General features: G+C 41.4%; 1 protein-coding gene across 2 annotated transcripts in view; it reads right to left on the bottom strand.

The window, feature by feature from the left end:
* Nucleotides 1-20,393, bottom strand: part of PHKA2 (phosphorylase kinase regulatory subunit alpha 2) — a 687,190-nt gene that overhangs the window by 379,809 nt on the left and 286,988 nt on the right. For both annotated transcript variants that reach the window (XM_085622210.1, XM_085622209.1), the window contains exons 16-18: nt 8,601-8,710; nt 1,285-1,429; nt 377-455 (exon numbers count right to left, since the gene is read on the bottom strand). In XM_085622210.1, coding sequence (XP_085478336.1) covers nt 377-455; nt 1,285-1,429; nt 8,601-8,710 — 334 coding nt within the window. The remainder of the gene's footprint in view (nt 1-376; nt 456-1,284; nt 1,430-8,600; nt 8,711-20,393) is intronic.

Below are 20,393 nucleotides of genomic sequence, written 5' to 3'. Positions count from 1 at the left end.
CCCCGACTTTGTATCTATTATTAGGGGTTTTATGCTAAGCAATGCCATGTAGGGCTGTGCCCATGGATATTTTCAGCACAACAAAAACTTTATGTGCAAAAGTTGATCAAGGCTATTGCTTGGGTTGCTTTGGATTATGTAAACACCTGAGAAAACATTACTAAATCTTGGCCCATGTTCTTAATTGGCAATAGTGAAAAACAGCAAAGCACCAGATGCTTCTCAGCCAAACCAAAGGCAGTCCTCGCTGTGACAAGATATTTACTGTCCTTTCACCACACCAAGCACAATGTACATCTTCATATATTCCATTCTGCAGACTGGAATCTGCATAATTTTGAGAATATTTTGGTTTTCAAATCAATTATGTACTTACCTTGCTCCTCCAAAATATCCATCTTCTAGTTTTCTTACTGTTGTGAGAATCGCAGGGTCAATGTCTGATCCATCTTCATCTAACAGAAATATATGCATGATACAATTATTTTTTCAGAGAACTGGATATGCTACACTTCAGTTTGGTCTTAAGATAGTCATTACGTGAGCTTTTCAATAACCACTTTGCAGTAATCTAGAGCTCAAAGTTACCTCTTCACAGTCCTTACACAATTCAATTAACCAGTATAAAATGAGCTATCTTCTGCTGCTTCAAGCTGTTCTTTCCTCAAAGTAGGAAATCTATCCAGGACAGGGGTTTTAAGTGAAGAAAAGGTCTATCACTTCATGGGGTTCCATGTAACAAGGTCCATGAAATCCTCCATCACACAGCTCCAAAAGACATCTATACACCAATGCAAACAATGCCATATCGTTCTATTTAAAAATGTCAAACTCGTGACAAGGTCGAAGTGAAGGAGGAAGATATCTGTCTGGCAAGAAAGACAATAAGTAGGTTCTAAGAAGAACACAAGAAATTATGCAAAATGTGAAACAATGTTCATTCTCCACCAGTATAGAAATAATATTTGGGTCTGAGGAAGAAAGTGGATATAATGGGGTGCCGAGGTCTTCATGAGTGGGGAATATAGCAATCCCCAGGATTTTGGTCAGGAAACGAAAATACTTTTGATGCGTTAAGTTGCACTGGTACTTTGTGTTTTGATGGTGAAGTTTCATGAGATCAGAGAATGGGAGAGTTGCAGTAGGAGTACAGCTAAGTTTCCAATATTTATTCTTTCTTCAAATTACACAAACACATTTTCAATAAAAAATTTAATAGTAAACACAAGAGTGCTTAATATCTGTAATCAATACCATGCAAATGTGATATAGAATGTTAATTACTGAGCATGGTGTGGGTGATGGGGAAGGTGAGCATGGGTCTTCCAGTCATCCGCCAGCAGGAGCAGAGGTAAGATAATTCTGTTCTGAGCATCTCCACAATCATTCGATTATCCAGAGCCAAGTAGAAATGGTGGAGGTCTGTAAACTGAGGAAGAAGCACAAATAACAATTTATCATAGAAGTATGCAATATGCTATTTAACTGTCTATTTTCATACAAAAGTAAGCTGGTGCTCAAATATTTTCCAAAGACTACATGTAGCATTTTAATCCTCTGCTTGTGCTCATGAAAGAAATTACTTTTTATTTGGGAGGAGCAGTGCTGAGGATTCCTGAAGAATACCTAAACAGAAGTGCCTCGTTTTTTCATATGTGACACCTTAAGCAAATCCTGCATTTTTATCCTTCAGAAGATTGCATTTATGGGCTCACAATCCCAGCCTGGAAAGGTTTGTTGGATATATTGGCATGACCAGTGGAAGTTGCCATACATGACATGGGACCCTTTGTCAACTATATAATGTATTTAAATAAGGAAGGGACAAGAAGATGACTTATTATATGCTTTTTTTTTATTTATTTTTGTTTTTTTTAAATCTGTTTATTAAATTTCCAAATCAAACACAAAATTAACAATCAGCAGCATCAGATTTATCAGCAATAATACAGCGAATCAAATAGCCTATTATAATGCATGCTGCTTCATCCCAACTTTCCCACCCTCTCCCCTCCCTCCTTATCTACCGGTGCACCGTGAGGTGTATGCAGTACAATCAGTTGCAAAAAAAAAAAAAATCCCCTGTATATCTTCGTTACAGTATCTAGTTGGGGTAGTGTTGCACCGGGGGTGGTAATACCCTACACAATAACTGTCATACTGAGCCCAGAGCCAGTTCGTCAATCTATTCAGTCACGTAGTCCAAGGCTCCCCATCTCCTTCCCAGGGACCTCCTCCTCTGAGTCCGTGTTCGGTGACTGAAGAGCTTCGACTAAGGCCTCCCACGCCCTTGCTGTCTCGCACGCTTTATCGCTACTCGCACGTGCGGCCTGCCTCAATCTAAGTATGCCCTCGCTTTTTGCCCATTTAAGCAATTCTGCCCTCCATCTCCCCACCTTAGGCCCCTGGCGCGACTTCCAGTGCCTAGTTAACGCCCGTTTAGCCAATACCAGCCCCAAATCTATAAATTTACTAGTCACTTTTGTTCTGGTAGTGTGCGGAAACCAATGAAGCAGGCAAGTACCCGGGTCCAGCTCCACCGTCCTATCAGTAATAGTATTCAAGTTGTCTAACACTTCCTTCCAATATGTCCCTAACTTTGGGCACCCCCACATCATATGGAGGAAGTCCGCTCCGTCCAGGTCACAGCGCGGGCACCGAGCGGCTGCCGCCTTGTAATATCGATTGAGCTTCTCAGGTGTTAGATAAGCTATGACTTATTATATGCTTTATATTGTATTAAAATAAGGAGGGTCAAGAAGTCCACATATTATATGAGGTAAAAATACTCATTTCTTTACATTATGAAGGATATTGGAAGTTACTTCTACGGTCTCCAGTTTAAAGACACTTGAAATGTGGACTAGTGCATCTATATGGTCACAGTGCATGAAACATTTGCATTTATAATGCACAGCTAACAGAACAGTGATTGAGTATATTTTTATGCAAGAGGACGATCTAAGTCACTTCAAAAAGTTAAAGTAGTTTTGAAAATCAAAAGTGATTATATAACCTGAAAATTGAAAAAAAGTTAAGGAAGAAGCTGTGGAATTTTAGCCGCTTGATTTGGCAACAGAAACTTAATTTTTAACAAAGATGATGACTTGCTGGAGAGAGAATCCGACATCAGCAATAAATGGGAAGAGATGGTGAATAGTTTAATGTCACAAGAGCAGTAACATGAACTTTCATTGACCAGTATAAAGTTATGATGACTTGAATGTTGCCCACTGGAAAAGGATCAGGAAGCAAAGAGAAACCTAAACGAAAAGGAATTGTGTGTTGGTGTGGCAAAGAATGTGCCCAAAAGACACAAGAATTGCAAATTTAGATCAAGGATGTTGGTGACCTTCTTGCCACTATAGCACAGTTTCTAAATCTCTCAATTATCCTATAATGAAGATCTTTCTGAGATATGCTGGAGTCAACTAAAAGTGGTTGTAGTTCTGAAACTCACTTTGTGGCTGCGGATCCCTTGAATGAATGTATATGACCGGCCTAATAAATCTTTTGTAATTTTATTGAATTTCCATAGCGCTTTATGCCAAAGCACAGTACAATTAATTAATGAGATGGTACAACACATTTAGGAAATTATTGCAAGAATTAAGATAAAAAACAACAGTGTCACAGGAAAGAAACCAGGTAAAAAAGTGCAAAGAAGAAAAGAGACAACTTGAAAGAGAAAGATACATCGGTCAAATGTATCAAAATGGCAAGAAAGTCTTACCCTTGCAGAAAAGTGGCACTATTCTGGAAAGGTCAGGCAGCTGGTTGTGATGATGACATCCAGAACTGAATGGGGAAGGAGATGGCATCTTGAAGAAACCACGATGCATTTACCATGATCTACCACCGGGCTCTATGCTTACAACGATGATCTTGCAGCGTGAAAAAGGCTGCAGCAGTGGCACACACTTTATTTGTTTGAATATTTTTATTAAATTATATACATTTTGTATACAACATTTTCAAAGAAGAGAAGCAAGAATATGGTCTGATGTACAACTCAGATAAAGCATGTAAGTGACATCACAGCACCTGGAAAGACATTGTTTACCTAGTACTGAGGGAAATCAAAGTGATCATTGAAACGACAAGTCACATTTGTTGCATGTGGTTCCATAGAGTAAATACCAAGTTAGGGCATTGAATAGTCCTCGTACATCCCACAGTGGTCAGCTGCCCATCTCTTTGCAGTGGAGTAGGAAAGATTCCATTATATGAAAACAAAACAGTAACAAAATCTGGAGCCCGTAATTTCAAATCCCTGCACCCACGCCACCTGCCCCACTCTGCCTCGTGAAGTATCTGGTGCATCAGTGGGTGTGATTTAAAAAAAATATATAACCTATTTGGGCCTTAGCAGGAAAAAAGAGAGAGATGTGTGGTAGAGCGCTAGCCTGTAAGTATAACTGCAAACCACCACGCCACCCCTAGGTTACCTGTGTCAGGATCGCTCTCATCATTTCCCTGCGTAAGCACTCAGCTACTTGGCAATACTGCGTCCCAGCTGGAAGCAGCGGGGTACTTGGCAATACCTAAGTGCCCTCCCTGAGTAAGGCAGCAATGGCACACCATAGCTAAAGACACCAAAAAATGGTACAGACTATGGGAGTTACTTAACAATTGGTGGATGCTGGACATAAACCAAAATTGGAGGATGTCCAGTCTGTCCAATTTAGGGGATGTATACAACTGCCAAAGTCACATGGCCAGGTATAGAGTTCAGTAGGAATGACCAGTACTTTAGCTTCTATACAAAATGCTAAATCCAAATGAGGACCTTGAGTAGGATTGCCTTCAGCACATGTTTCAGACTAGGTATGTGGACTTTGAGAAAATGGGACAATTTCCCCTTGTCTCTCATCTGGTGAATCAATTTAGTAAGGAAGGTGATTCTACATCAATTCTTGACAATCTTTTTTAGAAAACTAAATTCAGGCAATTCTTCAATCTTAACCATACACAACAACTGTTGTAACCAATGATCCTAGAAATCCAAAAGACGATCGTAAAGCCCTCCAGATAGATTTTTCCCACACTAAACCCATACACTGAGAGATCAGTGAAAAAGCCACTCCACCCAATTACCCTTCTGATAATTAAGCCATTTACACAACAGAGTTATAGGGGTGAACCAGAAAATAATACTCAAAATTCATCAATATATCATGGCTCATACTCCAACGTGATGGGAAACCTAGAACTGGGTGGAAGCCCAGATGCAAGAATGATAAAATTACTACGGTGCCATACTGACGGCAGATATGTGGTATTCAAATTCTGAAAAAAGCATAGCAGAACATATATGTGTGATTCAGCAGGCATGACTCACACAAAACCAGCAGATGCTGCTTAAAGGGAAAACAAATACTGCCTGTGCTGAAACACATATTTAACAACAACCTGATTGAATATGAAAAGGTAGCAGGCAACCTCAATATCCATGTCATTGGATACTGTTGTCCATGTCTGTACAACAGTATCCAATGACCAGATGAGCCAACTTATACATTTTAAGGTCTAAGCTGGGAGACTATAATTATGCATAGTTGTCACTGCATTTTTGCTCCTTTATTTTGAAAAAGTGCCATTTAATACTGGCAAATGAAGCAAAACAAAAGCAAAACAAAAGCAAGTGAACGTTGGCTAATTTTTGAGAAGCAGTAAAACAGCCAGTATGATGCTGAGGCAGCAGTGAACCTATGGAGCTCCGCTACTTACTCTCTCACTAGAAAAAATTAAAGGAGATAACAGTGTGACAATATAGTACCAATCAATGGGAACAAAATCAATGAGATGGGGGTACTAGCTGCTTTGCACCTGGCTTTGGGAATTAAGTCGAGGGGGCTGCTTTGATCAGACCTGAGAAAGAAGCAGCAGGGAACCACCATGCAGAACTAAACAAGGAATGTCACATGCTTACTGATTAGAGTTGGGGAGGGAGCATCGACAGGGACAGATCAACAGAATGGCTGATGAGTACAAAAAACTGGTGATCATTTTGAACTAGAGCATATCTTCTAGGAGGAGACGCTCAATGCTGCAAAATGGACGGTGAATGTGAAGGAGATAGTAACACGACTCAACATACTATCCTGGGTGACTATCAACCTTTGGTGAGAGGCACATTTGAAATGGAACAGAGGACAGCTAAAAGGCCAGCCAGAACTACCTCATCACGACACACTAAGTTTGACAAGCTACAGAAAACAATTTTAACATGGGAGGACAGAATTCCACATTTGAGAAAGCGCAAGGTCAAAATCATAAAAGTAAGCAACAAATATTTAGGGCCACTGATGAGCTGCAGATTAAACTTGTGTCAACCAAGATACACAAGTCTTTTACAGACAGTAGAATAGAAATATTGGGAAACACTACTAGAGCAAGAGAATTTGAGTGTACTGTTGATCTCCAGAGAAAACAAAGGGGGTGATCTGACCTCTCTGAGCACATAGATGTCAGAGGAATTGTGCCCTGCATTATAGGTAATGAGAAGCAAAGTAATAGAGGTCTCACCTTCATGGTGATTTTTTTGGGATGGAAGGCATGAAGGAATTGATAGTGGAAGCAGCAAGACGCAAAGTTACGCTAAATATGACGGGAAGCTGCATCAACTTTTTTCAAAATATGTTGTATATAATGCAATAACGCAGTAGAGGAATTATCCTGAAATTATCCTGAAACAAAGACTGCCCAAAGTAAAAAATGTCATACCCATCAAAATTGACTGCCATTATTGCGTCCTTGCGGGTTGGTGAAACTGCGACCCCATTCAATACGTAGATACACCCCGATGCTGTAATTACCACCGGTAAGACCCCGCGGAGACTGGAAGTCGACCTTTGACTTTCAGCACCATTCTGTCTTTAAAAAGGGCTCTGATATTTACAGGAAATACTACCAATAATGAGTGCATAAAAGTGAATGAGTGATACCATGCCTGGACTATGCTCCCTCACCGTCAGGTTAACCCTCGTTATGGGTATGCCTTAATGGACTGAGGACGATGGTATGGAAACAAGAGGTACTACTAAGAGAAATATCAAGTGTAGATGTTGAAAATTGCTTCGTTAGTAGAAAATGAAAAAAATAATTGAATGTGCATCTGTGGCTACAGCCATTATTGAGTACCTATTGAAATTCAATTAAATGTAGGCTTTAAAAAAGCGGATTCCAATATTAGCAATATGTACGGATACGTCTTAAACTGGCTGCTACTGGAATATATGTATATATGCTACAAATATATACTATGACCACAGTCTCGTCAAGTTTAATAAACAGAGTTAATAAATTTTTTTAAAAAAAGCGGATTCATACTTGGGAACCATATTTGAATTTTCCCCAAAATTAGAATAACAAGTCCACGTACTCATGTGTACATCTTTGAGCTGGTAATCAGATTTCTAATGTATTAATGGCGTACATGTTTTGCTTTAGACACAAATTGCCTTCTGCAAGGATGAAAATCCTGGACAATTGCTGCATCTGGCTTCCCCATACATTTTTATTTTGACACTGAAGTTCAGAATGTAACTTCTGCTCTTTGAGAACATTCTAATCACTAGGGACCCTCCGCAAACTGCAGATGGTAAGTCTCCGGACAAGCCCTTGGGAGAGCCGAGATAGAAGGGAGAGCCACATTGGCCGCCCAACTCCTAATCCTTCAAGGGGGAGGAAGTCATGGCCCCCTTGGACAGATGCCTCACTAGTAGCAGTTGATTCACAGTTTTTAGGTGCCATGGTGAACACAGGGAAGCTCCTTGAGAAATACACAGGAAAAGGCCAATGTGGTACTTTCTTGTCTATAATTAAAAATGAAATATACATTTTCTGAACATTATACACATAGGGCCTGATTCACAAAAGTAAACTTACACATTTTTGTAAGTTTTCTCTTTTTTGGTATTCACAAAGCTGTGACTGAATAGTAACTTTACAACTGCGGAGATTCCGCAGTCGGGGTGGAGAACTCAGCACTTAAAACAATAGACCTGTCCATCGAACTACCAGTCTCTGCAGTGTGTTTAAGTACTACTCAGATACAGCATCAAAAACCTAAAAGGAGAGCCATATTTGTTTTGGTTCGCTGTGTAACCTATGTTAATATGTGCATGCGGAGTAAAAATAGTAAATACACCCTCGATTACGGTCAATGTCCAGTCCTCATATGTGAAAGTATGACTGGGGGAGGGGTGTGTATGTGTGTGTTGTGTGTGTCCACTTCCCCACGGTATTCCTTTTATTCATAAGATGACCCCATTCAATTAAAATTCATGAACCAGATCCAGACATTTTGCATCTGAGCTACTTTTTGTGTCACTGAGCAAAATACGTGTTCTCCTGCACCAATTTACAGCAACACCATATTACTTGGTCGACATAACATATGTAAACTTGAGGATATGAAGATCTGGCACCTCAACAAGAGATCAGACTGATAAAGAAAGAAAGAAGGTACAATATAAAAAACAAGATATGATTTGGTGCAACTGACAGAGAATAGCACTTTAAAGGTAGATTATTATTTCTGATTGATTACAATTATGAATATTAACCATCTTTTTAGGTGGGTCTTATTGACTCACCTGGGGTGTGAAAGTGAACATTTGATTCCGGATCATGTACAGTTTGGATGTTCCAAGAACACCAATGTGTCTGTAGGGCCGTCCACTTAATTTCATGGTCTTGTTAAAGCCTATTAAAAAAAAATAATGTGAAAATCTCAATAGTTTTATTATATGTAGTCTTTCTAGCTACTTGAATCTGAGGAAGAAATTCACTTTAAAAAATCCATTATATTATGTACCATCATGCTCTTTCTAGAAACTCTACAATGCATGCAGAAATCTAAGCTGAACGGAAAAATATTGTCGAGATTGTAATTTTCACATTTCCCTATCCCAAAAAGCCTCTATTTGCTGATGGCCACACAACAATGCTAAGATATGCAATCTTATTTATAAGAATTTTTAATACTGCATCTTTTATGTGAATGAAAAACTTGAACAGTGGAAAAAGTTGTGAACCACAACGTAACTGTTTTAGGAATATGAACGAAGGAAACCTTTAGGGAAGGTGCAAAGGAAGTGAAGATAAAAAAAATAATTGTAGGAAGGTTTCCTGAACAGAAACATATTTAATTATTAATTTGTTGGTTTTTCCTTATTCTTTACTCCCGCTTTCCAAGGGGAATTCCCACTTTACTGCATTACAGTTAACTAGGATCCCTCAAGCTTAAAATAAGAACATACTCTTACCAGCTGATCTCGGGGTTTTCTCTTTGTTATGCCTTACCGTGCAGAAATATCAAATTACTTAAATGCCCATAAATTAGCATTCATGACCAAAGAAGAAGAGAAGACATTCGATTTCCATTTGTGCCCTCAGCATTTGTTTTCTGTATCTCAGATTAGACGGCAGCCATGTTTTACAAGGCAATATAAATTGTGAGGTAATGATGTTTATGTGCCGAGTAGGGCCTTATTACAAGTTTGCTGGGTTTTGGTTCAGATATACCGGTGGACCAGAATTTCCGATTTTTGTCGGTATCCGCACATCAAAATCCAGAAATTAAAAGCGTTTGTTTCCTGGAATGGGGAATAACCAGTCAGACTCAGGAATACCAAATTGTTTTCCGCTATTTTTTCCCCGATTCAAGGACAAACCTGCCAACAGTTTGCAACTGCTAAGAGTGGGTGGAAGGTGTCAGTGGAGTCTGTGAGTTGGTTGGTGGGTATGGCAGAGAGTCAGGGCAGGGTTGGAGTAGGCCAGGAGACTTGTTTTCCTGCAGCATTTCCACGTTCAGTGAAACCGGGCCCGGTGTTTCAGGACCCCGAAAAACCTGGCTAACTGTAGCCTAAAGCAATATACCTCCTGGAGTTGCATTTAGACTAGGATACTGAAACTCATAACAAAGGACTTAATAGTTTGGCACATGACTGCACATACTAGGTAGGGAAATTAAAAAATAGTTGGATATGCTTATGGGTTGTCGCGAATCACAGTACGAGTAGAGTTTACCCTTCAGAAGCTGCTATATAAACACTCTCAGAAAGAGAGCTACCAGGAACTGAAGAAGACAAATACCTGATAGAATTTCCATCTGCAAGAAAGGGACCTCAAGCTCTATAATAAATCAGCAAAGTTGCACTGATGTCTAAGGATATTAGCTTCTTGCTGGCCATCAAGAACAACATGGTGTAGGTCCAGAAAAAAAGCTTGATTACTCATTTGGAACTTCTCTCCTGAATCCGAATTGTGAAAAATGTACTAGAAACAGAGGAAGCCATGTCAGCCTGGATGGAAACAAGGAAAGTAGGGACAAGTGGGCATTTCTTCAGTCAGCTCATGTGAAACATCTCCCCTATATCTGTGAGTGGAAAAGGCCCCACAGACAGAGAGAGTTAGAACACTGCAGAGGAAACCCAGGAAATATACATTTTACTGTGGACCTAAACTGGAGTTGTTGGAGACGTTCCAATAACTTGAACCACTGGCTAGGTGACCAAAAAGGCTTACATTAAAGAAACCTTGGAAATTTGTGGAGCACAAGGGAAAAAGTTATAGAATTTTCCCTAAAATTTGGGACTTCTCTGAAGGAAGAGAAAAACAACCTGAAAAAAACTTAAAACAGTGCAGCTGCATTTTCACAGTTTGTCATGATCAACCCTGTTGACCCCGAAACTTGTGGCTACTACAAGACAGTAACAAAGTATCTTACCTCATGAAGCCCTGTCTTGATATAGCTTCCAGTGTATATCTTCTAGCTTTGCTCCACTGAAGATTTCTGACCTTCAGAAATATTCTGCAATAAAACCTTTGTCCTCTATGACCCACAAATTCTATTCAGCCGTGCTTTTTCGCTACTTGGCCGCAAACAGTACTTAAGTCCAGGTCTCTTCTGGGTGATGCACTAATCACAGTCCTACCCCGTTTCCTTGCTGGTACGCAAGGGATGGCCCCCCAGACTCCAGTTTATTGCACCTCATTGATAACTTACATTAATTTTTGAGTTCTAATTTTTTCCATTTGAAATACTTTTTGAAACAGTCTGGAAATGTTAACTCATTGATTTCTTAATTTTAATCACGTTATGGTGTTGTTGAAAATGCGTCATCTGCCTTTTTACTGAGGAACACCTTACTGCTTCTGCTAAGCTACCAAGAGTAATCAAGGTTTTCCACACAGTAATCAATTTGCCAAAGTGTTATCAGATTGTTTGGCTTTGTGTGACCTCAGCCACAGTTTGCATCAAGAATGTAGTATGCTCTCTTCCTAATGGGTAAACCCTACAAAGTAACTTTGTAATCATCCAAATAAGCAGTCCAAAGATAAAGCCTTGGAGGAGGCTACTGGTTATACAGCAGAGGTCATCTGCAGAAGCATCAAGAAACTGACTTTCACGAGACCCAAGTGAATGCATCCCCAGTATATTTCACTATCTAAACATTTCAGGTTCAAAACCACTAGCAATAGTTGAACAAAGGGCAGATGATATCTTCAAAATAGTTTATTTCAATACATTGATCATAAAAACATCAAAAATCAATACAAATCAAGAATCATTTAAATATTTGATCGACATATAAAAAATGTATTAGTAGGTAATATCTATAGATTTCAATAGTCTGACTATAGGTGACTTCATGGAGAAGGGGCATTTTTTAAATTTTCTTTTTGAGAAGAAAAAAAAAATGTTTGACAGATGGCTCTGTCATGTCGACGAAGTTATGCGTCAAATTTAAAAAAGCGTTGTCAGGAACCGCCCTGATGGAAGATCCAGCCTATGCTTTAGAAATGACTGCCAGCTTGGCGGTCATTTTTAAAGCTGGCAGACGGGTTACTCTGTCAGGCCAATGGAATAATTTTCTCAGTTGCACTGACGGAGTAAACTCCGGGCTGTAAAATGTTATGGGAATAAGGGGTGTTTGTATCCTTTGAAGGAGAATGACTAACTATTCTGCGACACCCCCAAATTATCAGGAGTTGCCAAAGTCTGGACATTTTAGCAAGAGCAAACCAAATTGTCACGTCCATAAAGGCCAAATGTACTGACATTGACCAATGCATAAACGTTGGAGTACTGTTCTCTGATACCCAAGCCTCATGGACAGCCCAGCTGTGTGTCAGATAAAAATCTGGCACTTAAGTGAAATTGTGCAGCCTGACAAACATCTGCCTCCCCAAAAGCATAGATAGGTATACAATAGGGAAAGTGTTCTATTACAGGTGTTATCAGTCCTATACTCCTTCTTAAAAATGGAACAATTATTGATTTTTTGCAAAAACTGAAAGGCTTTTCCATATCACAAACTGCATTAAAACCTGCATCAAGAGCAGGGTACAAAAGCCAACAGGTGTACCCAAACTCCATTCATTCCAGGAATTTGTTGACAGAACTGTCTTCTATCATTTTAGGGACCTGTAGCCATTTGATATTATTCAATATCATAACCCCCCTCACTCTCAGCAAATACATTCTCAAAATGGATTAACCATCTAACTTGGGCAACTGCCATACCTAGATGTTGGAAGAGCTTCTTCAGACCACTAATTTCTAAACTTCCTACAACCCCCAGACCCACAAGCTTCCTTCATCTTGTTCCAAACTTTTGTATTAATCTCTTGGGTTGCAGTTCTCACACTTCGCTCTGTAGACAGTATGCGGGTTTCTCCTCTGTCCCAATGCATAATCTTGGAAATCTTTTCAGAGGCTCTTCTGTGCTGTTCTGCACTCACCAGAAAACCATTTACTTGTTCTTTTTGGATACTAATGTTTTTTTAAAAGAAAAATACTGTGCCTCCGATGAGTTTATTTCCTGATATCCTTGAATAATCAATGTCTCAAAACTGTTTTGGTCTAAACACTGATAAACTGATTTCAAGGCTCCGCTGAATGTTGTTGCAGTGTTTTCTACTAGGTTAATCAGTTACCAAAGGAACCTCTTCTAATTGATTCTGGCATTTCTAGTCAAGGATGTGCTAACTGACAGAATGACCATGAAGTGTAACTGGATAAATGTGTACACATAATTAATGGGTTAAGGTAACTTTCCTCTCTATCTACTACCTCAAAATTCTTGCTAAATTTAAAAAAGGGGATGTTAAACATTAAATAATCAACTATAGTTTTAATAGTTATCCCTTAAAAGGTGTGGTGAGCAATCTGAATGCTAAGGAAATGGCTGGTCCAACTAAACATATCATACGTCTTAAGGAGGTTTTGGATATATCTACTGTATATGTCCACTCTTTTTAAATGAATCCTCTGCTCCTGCCTGCCCTACTTCTGATACCACAACTTAGAAGAAACAGAACTAGTTTTGCATGTTGTTTACAAATTCACCAGAGAAACATAATATGGTTAAAAATCAGAAATGATCACCAACCTTGGTGAGATTTTTCTTTCAGAATGATTGCTATAGAAGCTACCAAGGATCCAACACAGACCATTCCCAAACCTAAACCCCACCACCAAGACGTTCATTGACTTCACCTCTAAATTTCCACAGAGACAGGATATTTTGATGGTCACTAACAAATGCAAATGCACTGATAGTTGGTGACTAGAATGATTGCTATCCATCCGGGTGATATATTTTTTGGGAGATTGATTGTCATCCATCATGACAATACAGTTTATGGGGCTTAGTTTACCTTAAAGCTATAACATCAAATGTACCATTAAAAGAAACCAAAACAACATAATTTATATTTTTGAAGAAACCAGTAATGTTCCATGAAGTTACTGAGAATAAATTGGTTGAGCGACTAAATAGTAACTGCTATACTAATATATACTTAAAGCCAGAAACCAGAGAACAGCATTTTATTTTCTGCTGCTGATTATACCATGCTTCCCTACAAATGAGAAGAGTTAGGAGACAACCATCCCTGTTCAGGAATGCTTTACGGACCAGATGAAGTCTTTATATATTTTGCTCTGTAGCTAATGGGAACACTGGATGTTAAGGCGAGGTGGGATTCAAACTGGGTTACCTACTTCACACGTCAGCAGCTCTGGACATAAGGCCACAACCCCAATGAAATACTTAATGGGATCAAAAAGGTCACTGGATGATTGGAGCGTTCCATGAACATAAACATAACTGAGACAAAGGAGTAAAAACCAATAGGTATGTCCCACATCGGGGATCGAAGATGACGAGCGCGCAATTGTTCTTCAAGCTCGTCGGTTCCGGATGGTCTTTTTGGAGCGGAAGGAGGCACAAGCTGGACAGTCTCTGGCCTCGTGCTCCGGTGAGAGGCAGAGGTTGCACACCTCATGTAGGTCAGTGTGGGGAAACTTCGACCCACACCGAGGACACTTTTTAAATGGCGTCCTTTCCATGAGCCGGAGATGAGGCCCGGGTAGGCCCGAAGGCCTTTGTCGACGACAGGAATCGAAGACTTCGAAGTTGAAGGGTCGCGTTTGGCTGGAAACGCGATCGAAAACAATACCATCGAGATGGGAAGGATTGCGCATCGAAAGAGAAAACCGATAACGGTTACGAACTGGAACGTGAGAACACATCCGAGCCCAATGGCGGAAAAAAACAATATGAGGATGGAGCCGATGCCCATGTGCACTATGATCAAAAGGAGGAGTCACATACCTCATGACTTCCAAAGACTTTCCAAGACAAAAACAAGTGCAAACATCCGGGCCCAACACCAGATGGCGATCTATGCCCAGTGTGTAATCTGTAGCTCATATGCCTCAAACACACGTTTTTCCCAAAGATGCTTAAAATATTGTAGATCATAACTTAGAAAAAAGAAAGTCAACATTTTAAATGGTGTGGATTCCCAGATTAACAATTATCAGAAAACGATGTATGCTCATCTAAGAAATGGATCCTCCCTTTTTTACTCATAATGAGAAGACCGATATAAACATGTCTCTTTTCGTCAGAGAGGAGACTGGGAACAACTTATACCCTGAATGTATGAGCGAACTGTAAGTGTACAGATTCCCAAATCTTTTGAGACGGAAGGGACCATACCACAGAACAGGGAGGTGGGAGGGAGATGAGGAATCTGTGGTTAGATGGAGAATCCACCAGAAAGAGCAGTAGCAAAGATAAGTAACATGTTCTTCTAATGTATAGATCTAACTGCAGATTCTTCACCTGGTGCATAGATATCAAGGAAATAACTTTTAAGGTAGTGGGTCTGTGGAATGGCTTAGACTAATACGTCTACAGGACTGAGCTGGCTAAATGCCCATCTTGATGGACCTGACATTGAAGACATTATTGCTTCTTGAATGTGTGCACTAAGGCCAACGTAGCTACTTGGCTGATATCCAGGGCAGGCAGTCAGTGAGCCAACGCAGTTGTAGACGTTTTGGCTCTGGGGCAGTGAGGCCTTAGCCATGAGGCTTCTTCTAAGACAATGCATAGCAGATCTTCAAGCAGACGACTAGCCATCAATAAATGTCTGCTTCTGCACTGCCTTGCCTGTCTTTGCCTGCAGAAGCCCACAAAGAGCTGATTGCTCACTCAATGTTCTTTGTTTTGATCAATGAAAAGCTGAGGGTTCTCTTGGGATCTAAACAATGGGGTCTCTTTTCCTTTTTTGAAGGATGAGGCGTAGCAAAGAAGGCTGGAAGCGTTATGAGTTGACTGATGTGAAAAGGCATCACTACGTTTGGCAGAAACACTGCTTGAGTCCTGAGCACCAGTTTGGCTGGGAAAAAGGTGGTATAAGGTGACTGCACTGGGCCTGAAATTCACTCACCAGGCATGCAGGTATCATCGCCACCAAGAAGACTATTTTTAAAGTGAATAGACAATGAGCAACTGTGCATTGGTTCAAAAGGTGAGTCCCACTGTGACATCAAAAAATGTGTTGGTTGAAACATATGCTGCAAACCTTTTATGAGATGCATCACAACTGATGATTTAAATAGGGATATCCTGTCTGGAAACCTTAAAATGCTGAAATAGCCAGTAAATAACCTTTAACTGTGCCCAGAGCAAGATCTTGCGGGCCAGAAACAAAGCAAACAATAATACATCTGACAATCTTGTCTGCAAAGAGTTTAACTGGTGGGTACCACACCACGCCACAAACTTGTCCTAGTGCCCGGCATTTACAGATTTCACAAAGGCCCCCCTGGCTGCCAGTATGACATCAATGACCTCAGGAGGGAGATCAAAAGAACTCAACTGCCGCCATTCTTTCTCCATGCACGAAGGTGCAGATTGAGCTAGCTCGGTGTAAGAACAGCCCTCCTGCTACTACGTCAAGAGGTCCTCTAGCAGTGGAAACCTGACAGGACGGCATTTGGTCAGACCCAAAAGTTGGAGCTCAAACACTCTCCTGGCCCATTCCAGTCTCTCTAGGATGACTTGGGCACATCCTTCCGAGTCTTTTTTCAGAACTCGGGGCAGTAAGCAGCAGCAGCGGGAAGGCATACAAGGGTTTGTGCTCCACTCTAAACTGATTCAGAGAGAGCCTTCTTGAACACTCCAGTGCACAAAAGTGGACATTCTCAGTAGTGGCAAAGAGATTGAGCCAAAGTTCTCCCAATTGTTGGAAGATACCCTGTGCAACCTCAGGAGGTGGTTCGCAACTAACTGTGGCAAGTTCACCTTCAACAGCCAGTCGTCAAGGCAAGGGAAGACTGGTACCCCTCACCTTCTCAGATGGGCAGTGAACACCACCATCACATTTGTGAACACCTGATGTGCACTTATAAGGCCAAAAGGGAGAACAGCAAACTGAAAGTGTTTGTGACCCACCTTGAGCCACAGGTAGCGACTATGGGCCTGCAGGATGAGAATGTCTAAATAAATGTCCTGCGTGTCCAACGCTACCACGCAATCGCTAGGACCCATGGCAGAGAGAGATGCTTGGTAAAAGTGAGTATCTTAAACTTGTCAGAAAGGCATTGAGGGGTTGATGGTCTAGAAAGGGTTAAGGCCTCAGTCCTTCTTTGGCACAAGAAAGTAATAGGAATAGCAGCCAGTCCCAACTTCTGATGTTGGGATGCTTTCTATGGCTCTTTTGGCCAAAATAGACAGTACTTCCTGGTATAGATCAGCAGAAGGTTCTCTATCAGGCATTGCACTGTAGGTAGCAAATGTGGTGGGTAGCAAAGGAATGGTACGGCCTAACCCCCTTGGACAATCTGCATCTGCAGAACCCATTAGATTGAATGATGTTTTGCCACCCCTGCAGAAAGAGGCTTATACTGTGCTGACGTGGTAGTTGTGTGTTGCTAAAGGCATACTAAAGAGGTTTTGCAGTAGTTGCTAATGAGGATGGAAAACTGTGTGGAAAGGCCTAAGAAGTCATTTGTGTGTGAGGTGGGGCTGGCACAGTCAATATGCTAGGCCCCTGGTATAGACCCTAAAGAATGAAATTGTTGTGGGGATTGCCGAACTGGAGCTGAAAGACCTAGAGAGAGATTGCCATGGCCCGGCTTTCTTTCAATTGCTCCAAGGCTGATTCCACTTTCTCAGGGCCGGCTCTAGAGCGGTGCGACCGGTGCCATCGCACCAGGTGCTGGCTTCCTGAGGGCGTCGTGTTTGCAAGTTTATTATGTTTCTAAAGCACCTGCTGCAGCGTTCCTTTCCACCAGCAACTACCAGGCCTCACATAAATGTCAAGATAACTCACGTGATTATCTACCTGCAGAGAGATCAGAGTTTACTATACTTGAGGTTTTGACTTATGTGAAGTTAGTGCAGAAGGTTAATATGCCTGCTGCAAGAACGTGTACCAAGTAGATTACAGAGTGCATATAATGTAAACAGATTAGCAGGTTACTGCTTTTAAAAAAAGACATCCTTTTGTTACTTGCAATTTATAACTTAAAGTCCTTTTAATACAGCGGTGAACTATTAACTTTCATTATAGAACTGCATACACACTGCACAGTATACATTAGAACATTGATTAATGTTGCAAAAAGGGTTAATTTGGCTAGAAATCCATTCTTATTATTAAAAAAAACTCCCAACTATGCTGTTTCTTTTTCAACTCTCTGGGCCTCATTTATGTGTTTTTGCCGCAAGGCAGTGCAGCAGGTCTTCCTCCTGCGCTTCCCTACGGCAAACGAAAAGAGCAGGAATGCGCCGTAACTATAAGATACGGCGCATTCCTGTCCTTTTCCCCTGCGTCGGCGCACAATGGGCTGCCGTGCGCCAACGCAGGCACCTTTGTACCATGGTGCAAGGGTGCCTGCGTTGCAGGGATGATTATTGTTGTACAGGAAGGGAAACTTTCTGTACAAAAATATTCACAGAGGCTTTTTCCTCTTTCTATGTGTGCTGCATCTACAGCACACATAGAAAAAGGAAAAACGAGGAGAAATACAGATATTTCTCCTCGTTGCGCCTCCCTTATGCCTCCCATGGGGAGGTGTAGGCTTTTGGCGCTGCCTCAGATTTACGATTTCTCATAAATCTGGGACAGTGTCAAAAGGCCATGGATTTAGCTGGGAACGCCCCCAGCAAACACCCATTGCACGCCCCTTTAACGCAGAACAATGCGTTAAAGGGACTGATATTTATCAGGCAGCATTAAGCCAAGAAAAGTGGCTTGGTGCTGCCTGATAACTATCACGCAGGCTTCTGCGCCACGGAACGTCACAAAAAGTGACATTCCGGAGGCGCAAGGAGTCTCATAAATGAGGCCCTGAGTTTGTGCTTATCCACACCAAGCACTCTTAAACTATACTGCCTACCAGTAGGGATAACATGTGACTCCTACAAGTCCCTTGGTTTATGTAACATTTCCTATACACTGATTTACACAGGTATGATTGATTGTCTCTTTGTAATGTGTGTGTGATGCAAAGTGCTCTGACACCCTACACTGGTATGAGTGGCGCTATATAACTAATTCAATGCATCTGAGAGAGAGTGGTTATGGAGACTTGGTCACTGGGTGCTAGTGAGAGAATCTGTGGTGGAGGTGGTCATTGGGGGGGGGGGCAACAAACATTGTTGCACAGGGCGCAACCAGCACTTTCTCAATGTCAAAAGCCATGTCCATCAAGGACATGGACATCCCCGGAGAAACTCGTATACCTCATTAATGTGGGATGCCGCAGCACAATGCTAGTTACCATGGCCCTGCGCAGTGGTGGCCAGGCCCACGTGGATGACAATTTTGGCAGTATCCCAACCATCATGAACAGTTTGGGACAGTGCAGGTTGCAGGTCTTCTGCGACCACAGGCAAAATATCACCCATTGTTAGACCTGGCATCCTTGGTGATGTTTTCCCCCAATCTTTTTTGCCTTCAAACCTTCTGTTTTGCCGACTTCATTTTTGCAGGCCTTAGGACTCTGCATTTTCCCACTGCTAAACAGTTCTAAAGTGCTTGTGTTCTCTATTTAAAACCCGGAAGAATTGGCTTATTCCCAAATGGCATATTTAATTCACTGGCAAGTGCCTAGTAAAAGTGGCACTATGTGTGCCCATGGCCCGTAAGTTAAATGCTACTAGTAGGCCTGCAGCACTGATTGTGCCACCCACTTTAGTAGCCGTTTAAACATGTCTCAGGTCTGCCATTGCAGCCTGTGTGTGCAGTTTTTAAACTGACATTTCAATTTGGAAAAGTAAACCTTTTGTCAGGTCCAAACCTTCCGCTTAAATACATATGTCACCCCTGGAGTAGATCCTGGACAGCCCAGAGGGCAGAGTGCAGTGTATTTAGGACATGTACTTTTAAGTTTTACATATACTGGTAATGAAAAAACTCTTGCGTTCATTTTTCACTACGGCAGGGTTACCTGTCCCATAGGATAACACTAAATCTCTCTCATGATGAAGTCAGATTTGAGATTACAATATTGAAAATGCCACTTTTAGAAAGTCGGATGCTGGGTCAGAAGCCTTTTTCGCCTGGAGTCCTCCTACGGTGATGAGCAACCTGTTGACTGACTTGGAGAGTTAGGTGGGGTCAGAGCATGGCTTATGCCAAGTGTCCAATAGTGCATCTGGAAGAGATTGATTAAGGGGAAAAAAGGGATCAGCTGGTGTCTGGCTAGGCTGTAAGAACTCTGTAAGGACATTTGTTTTAATCTCCATAGTGTGGAGGTGAAGTTCAAGAACCTCATCAGCCATGCAGGTTACTGTTGTTAAGGAAGTACTTTCCTCCATTAGTGATCCGGTGGGGGGGGGGGGGGGGGGGGACATCCCAATATCGGGGGAGGTGTCCAGGCCTCCTGTAAGTCCATACACCAGTCATCTGCATCATAATGAGGGTCAAGGCCATCCATGTCCCCTTCCATGTCATCTCCATAAGGCTGACTCTGATCGGAGTCTGATCCAAAAAGCTGGTGAAATGTATGAGCACTGCGGTGTGGTAGTAGGACAGTATTAGAGTCCGAAGAGTTCACAATACGCTGTGGCATGTCA

This window comes from Triturus cristatus, chromosome 8 (assembly GCF_964204655.1).
Source record: "Triturus cristatus chromosome 8, aTriCri1.1, whole genome shotgun sequence".
NCBI lineage: Eukaryota > Metazoa > Chordata > Amphibia > Caudata > Salamandridae > Triturus > Triturus cristatus.
This window is presented reverse-complemented; position numbering and strand designations above follow the sequence as displayed.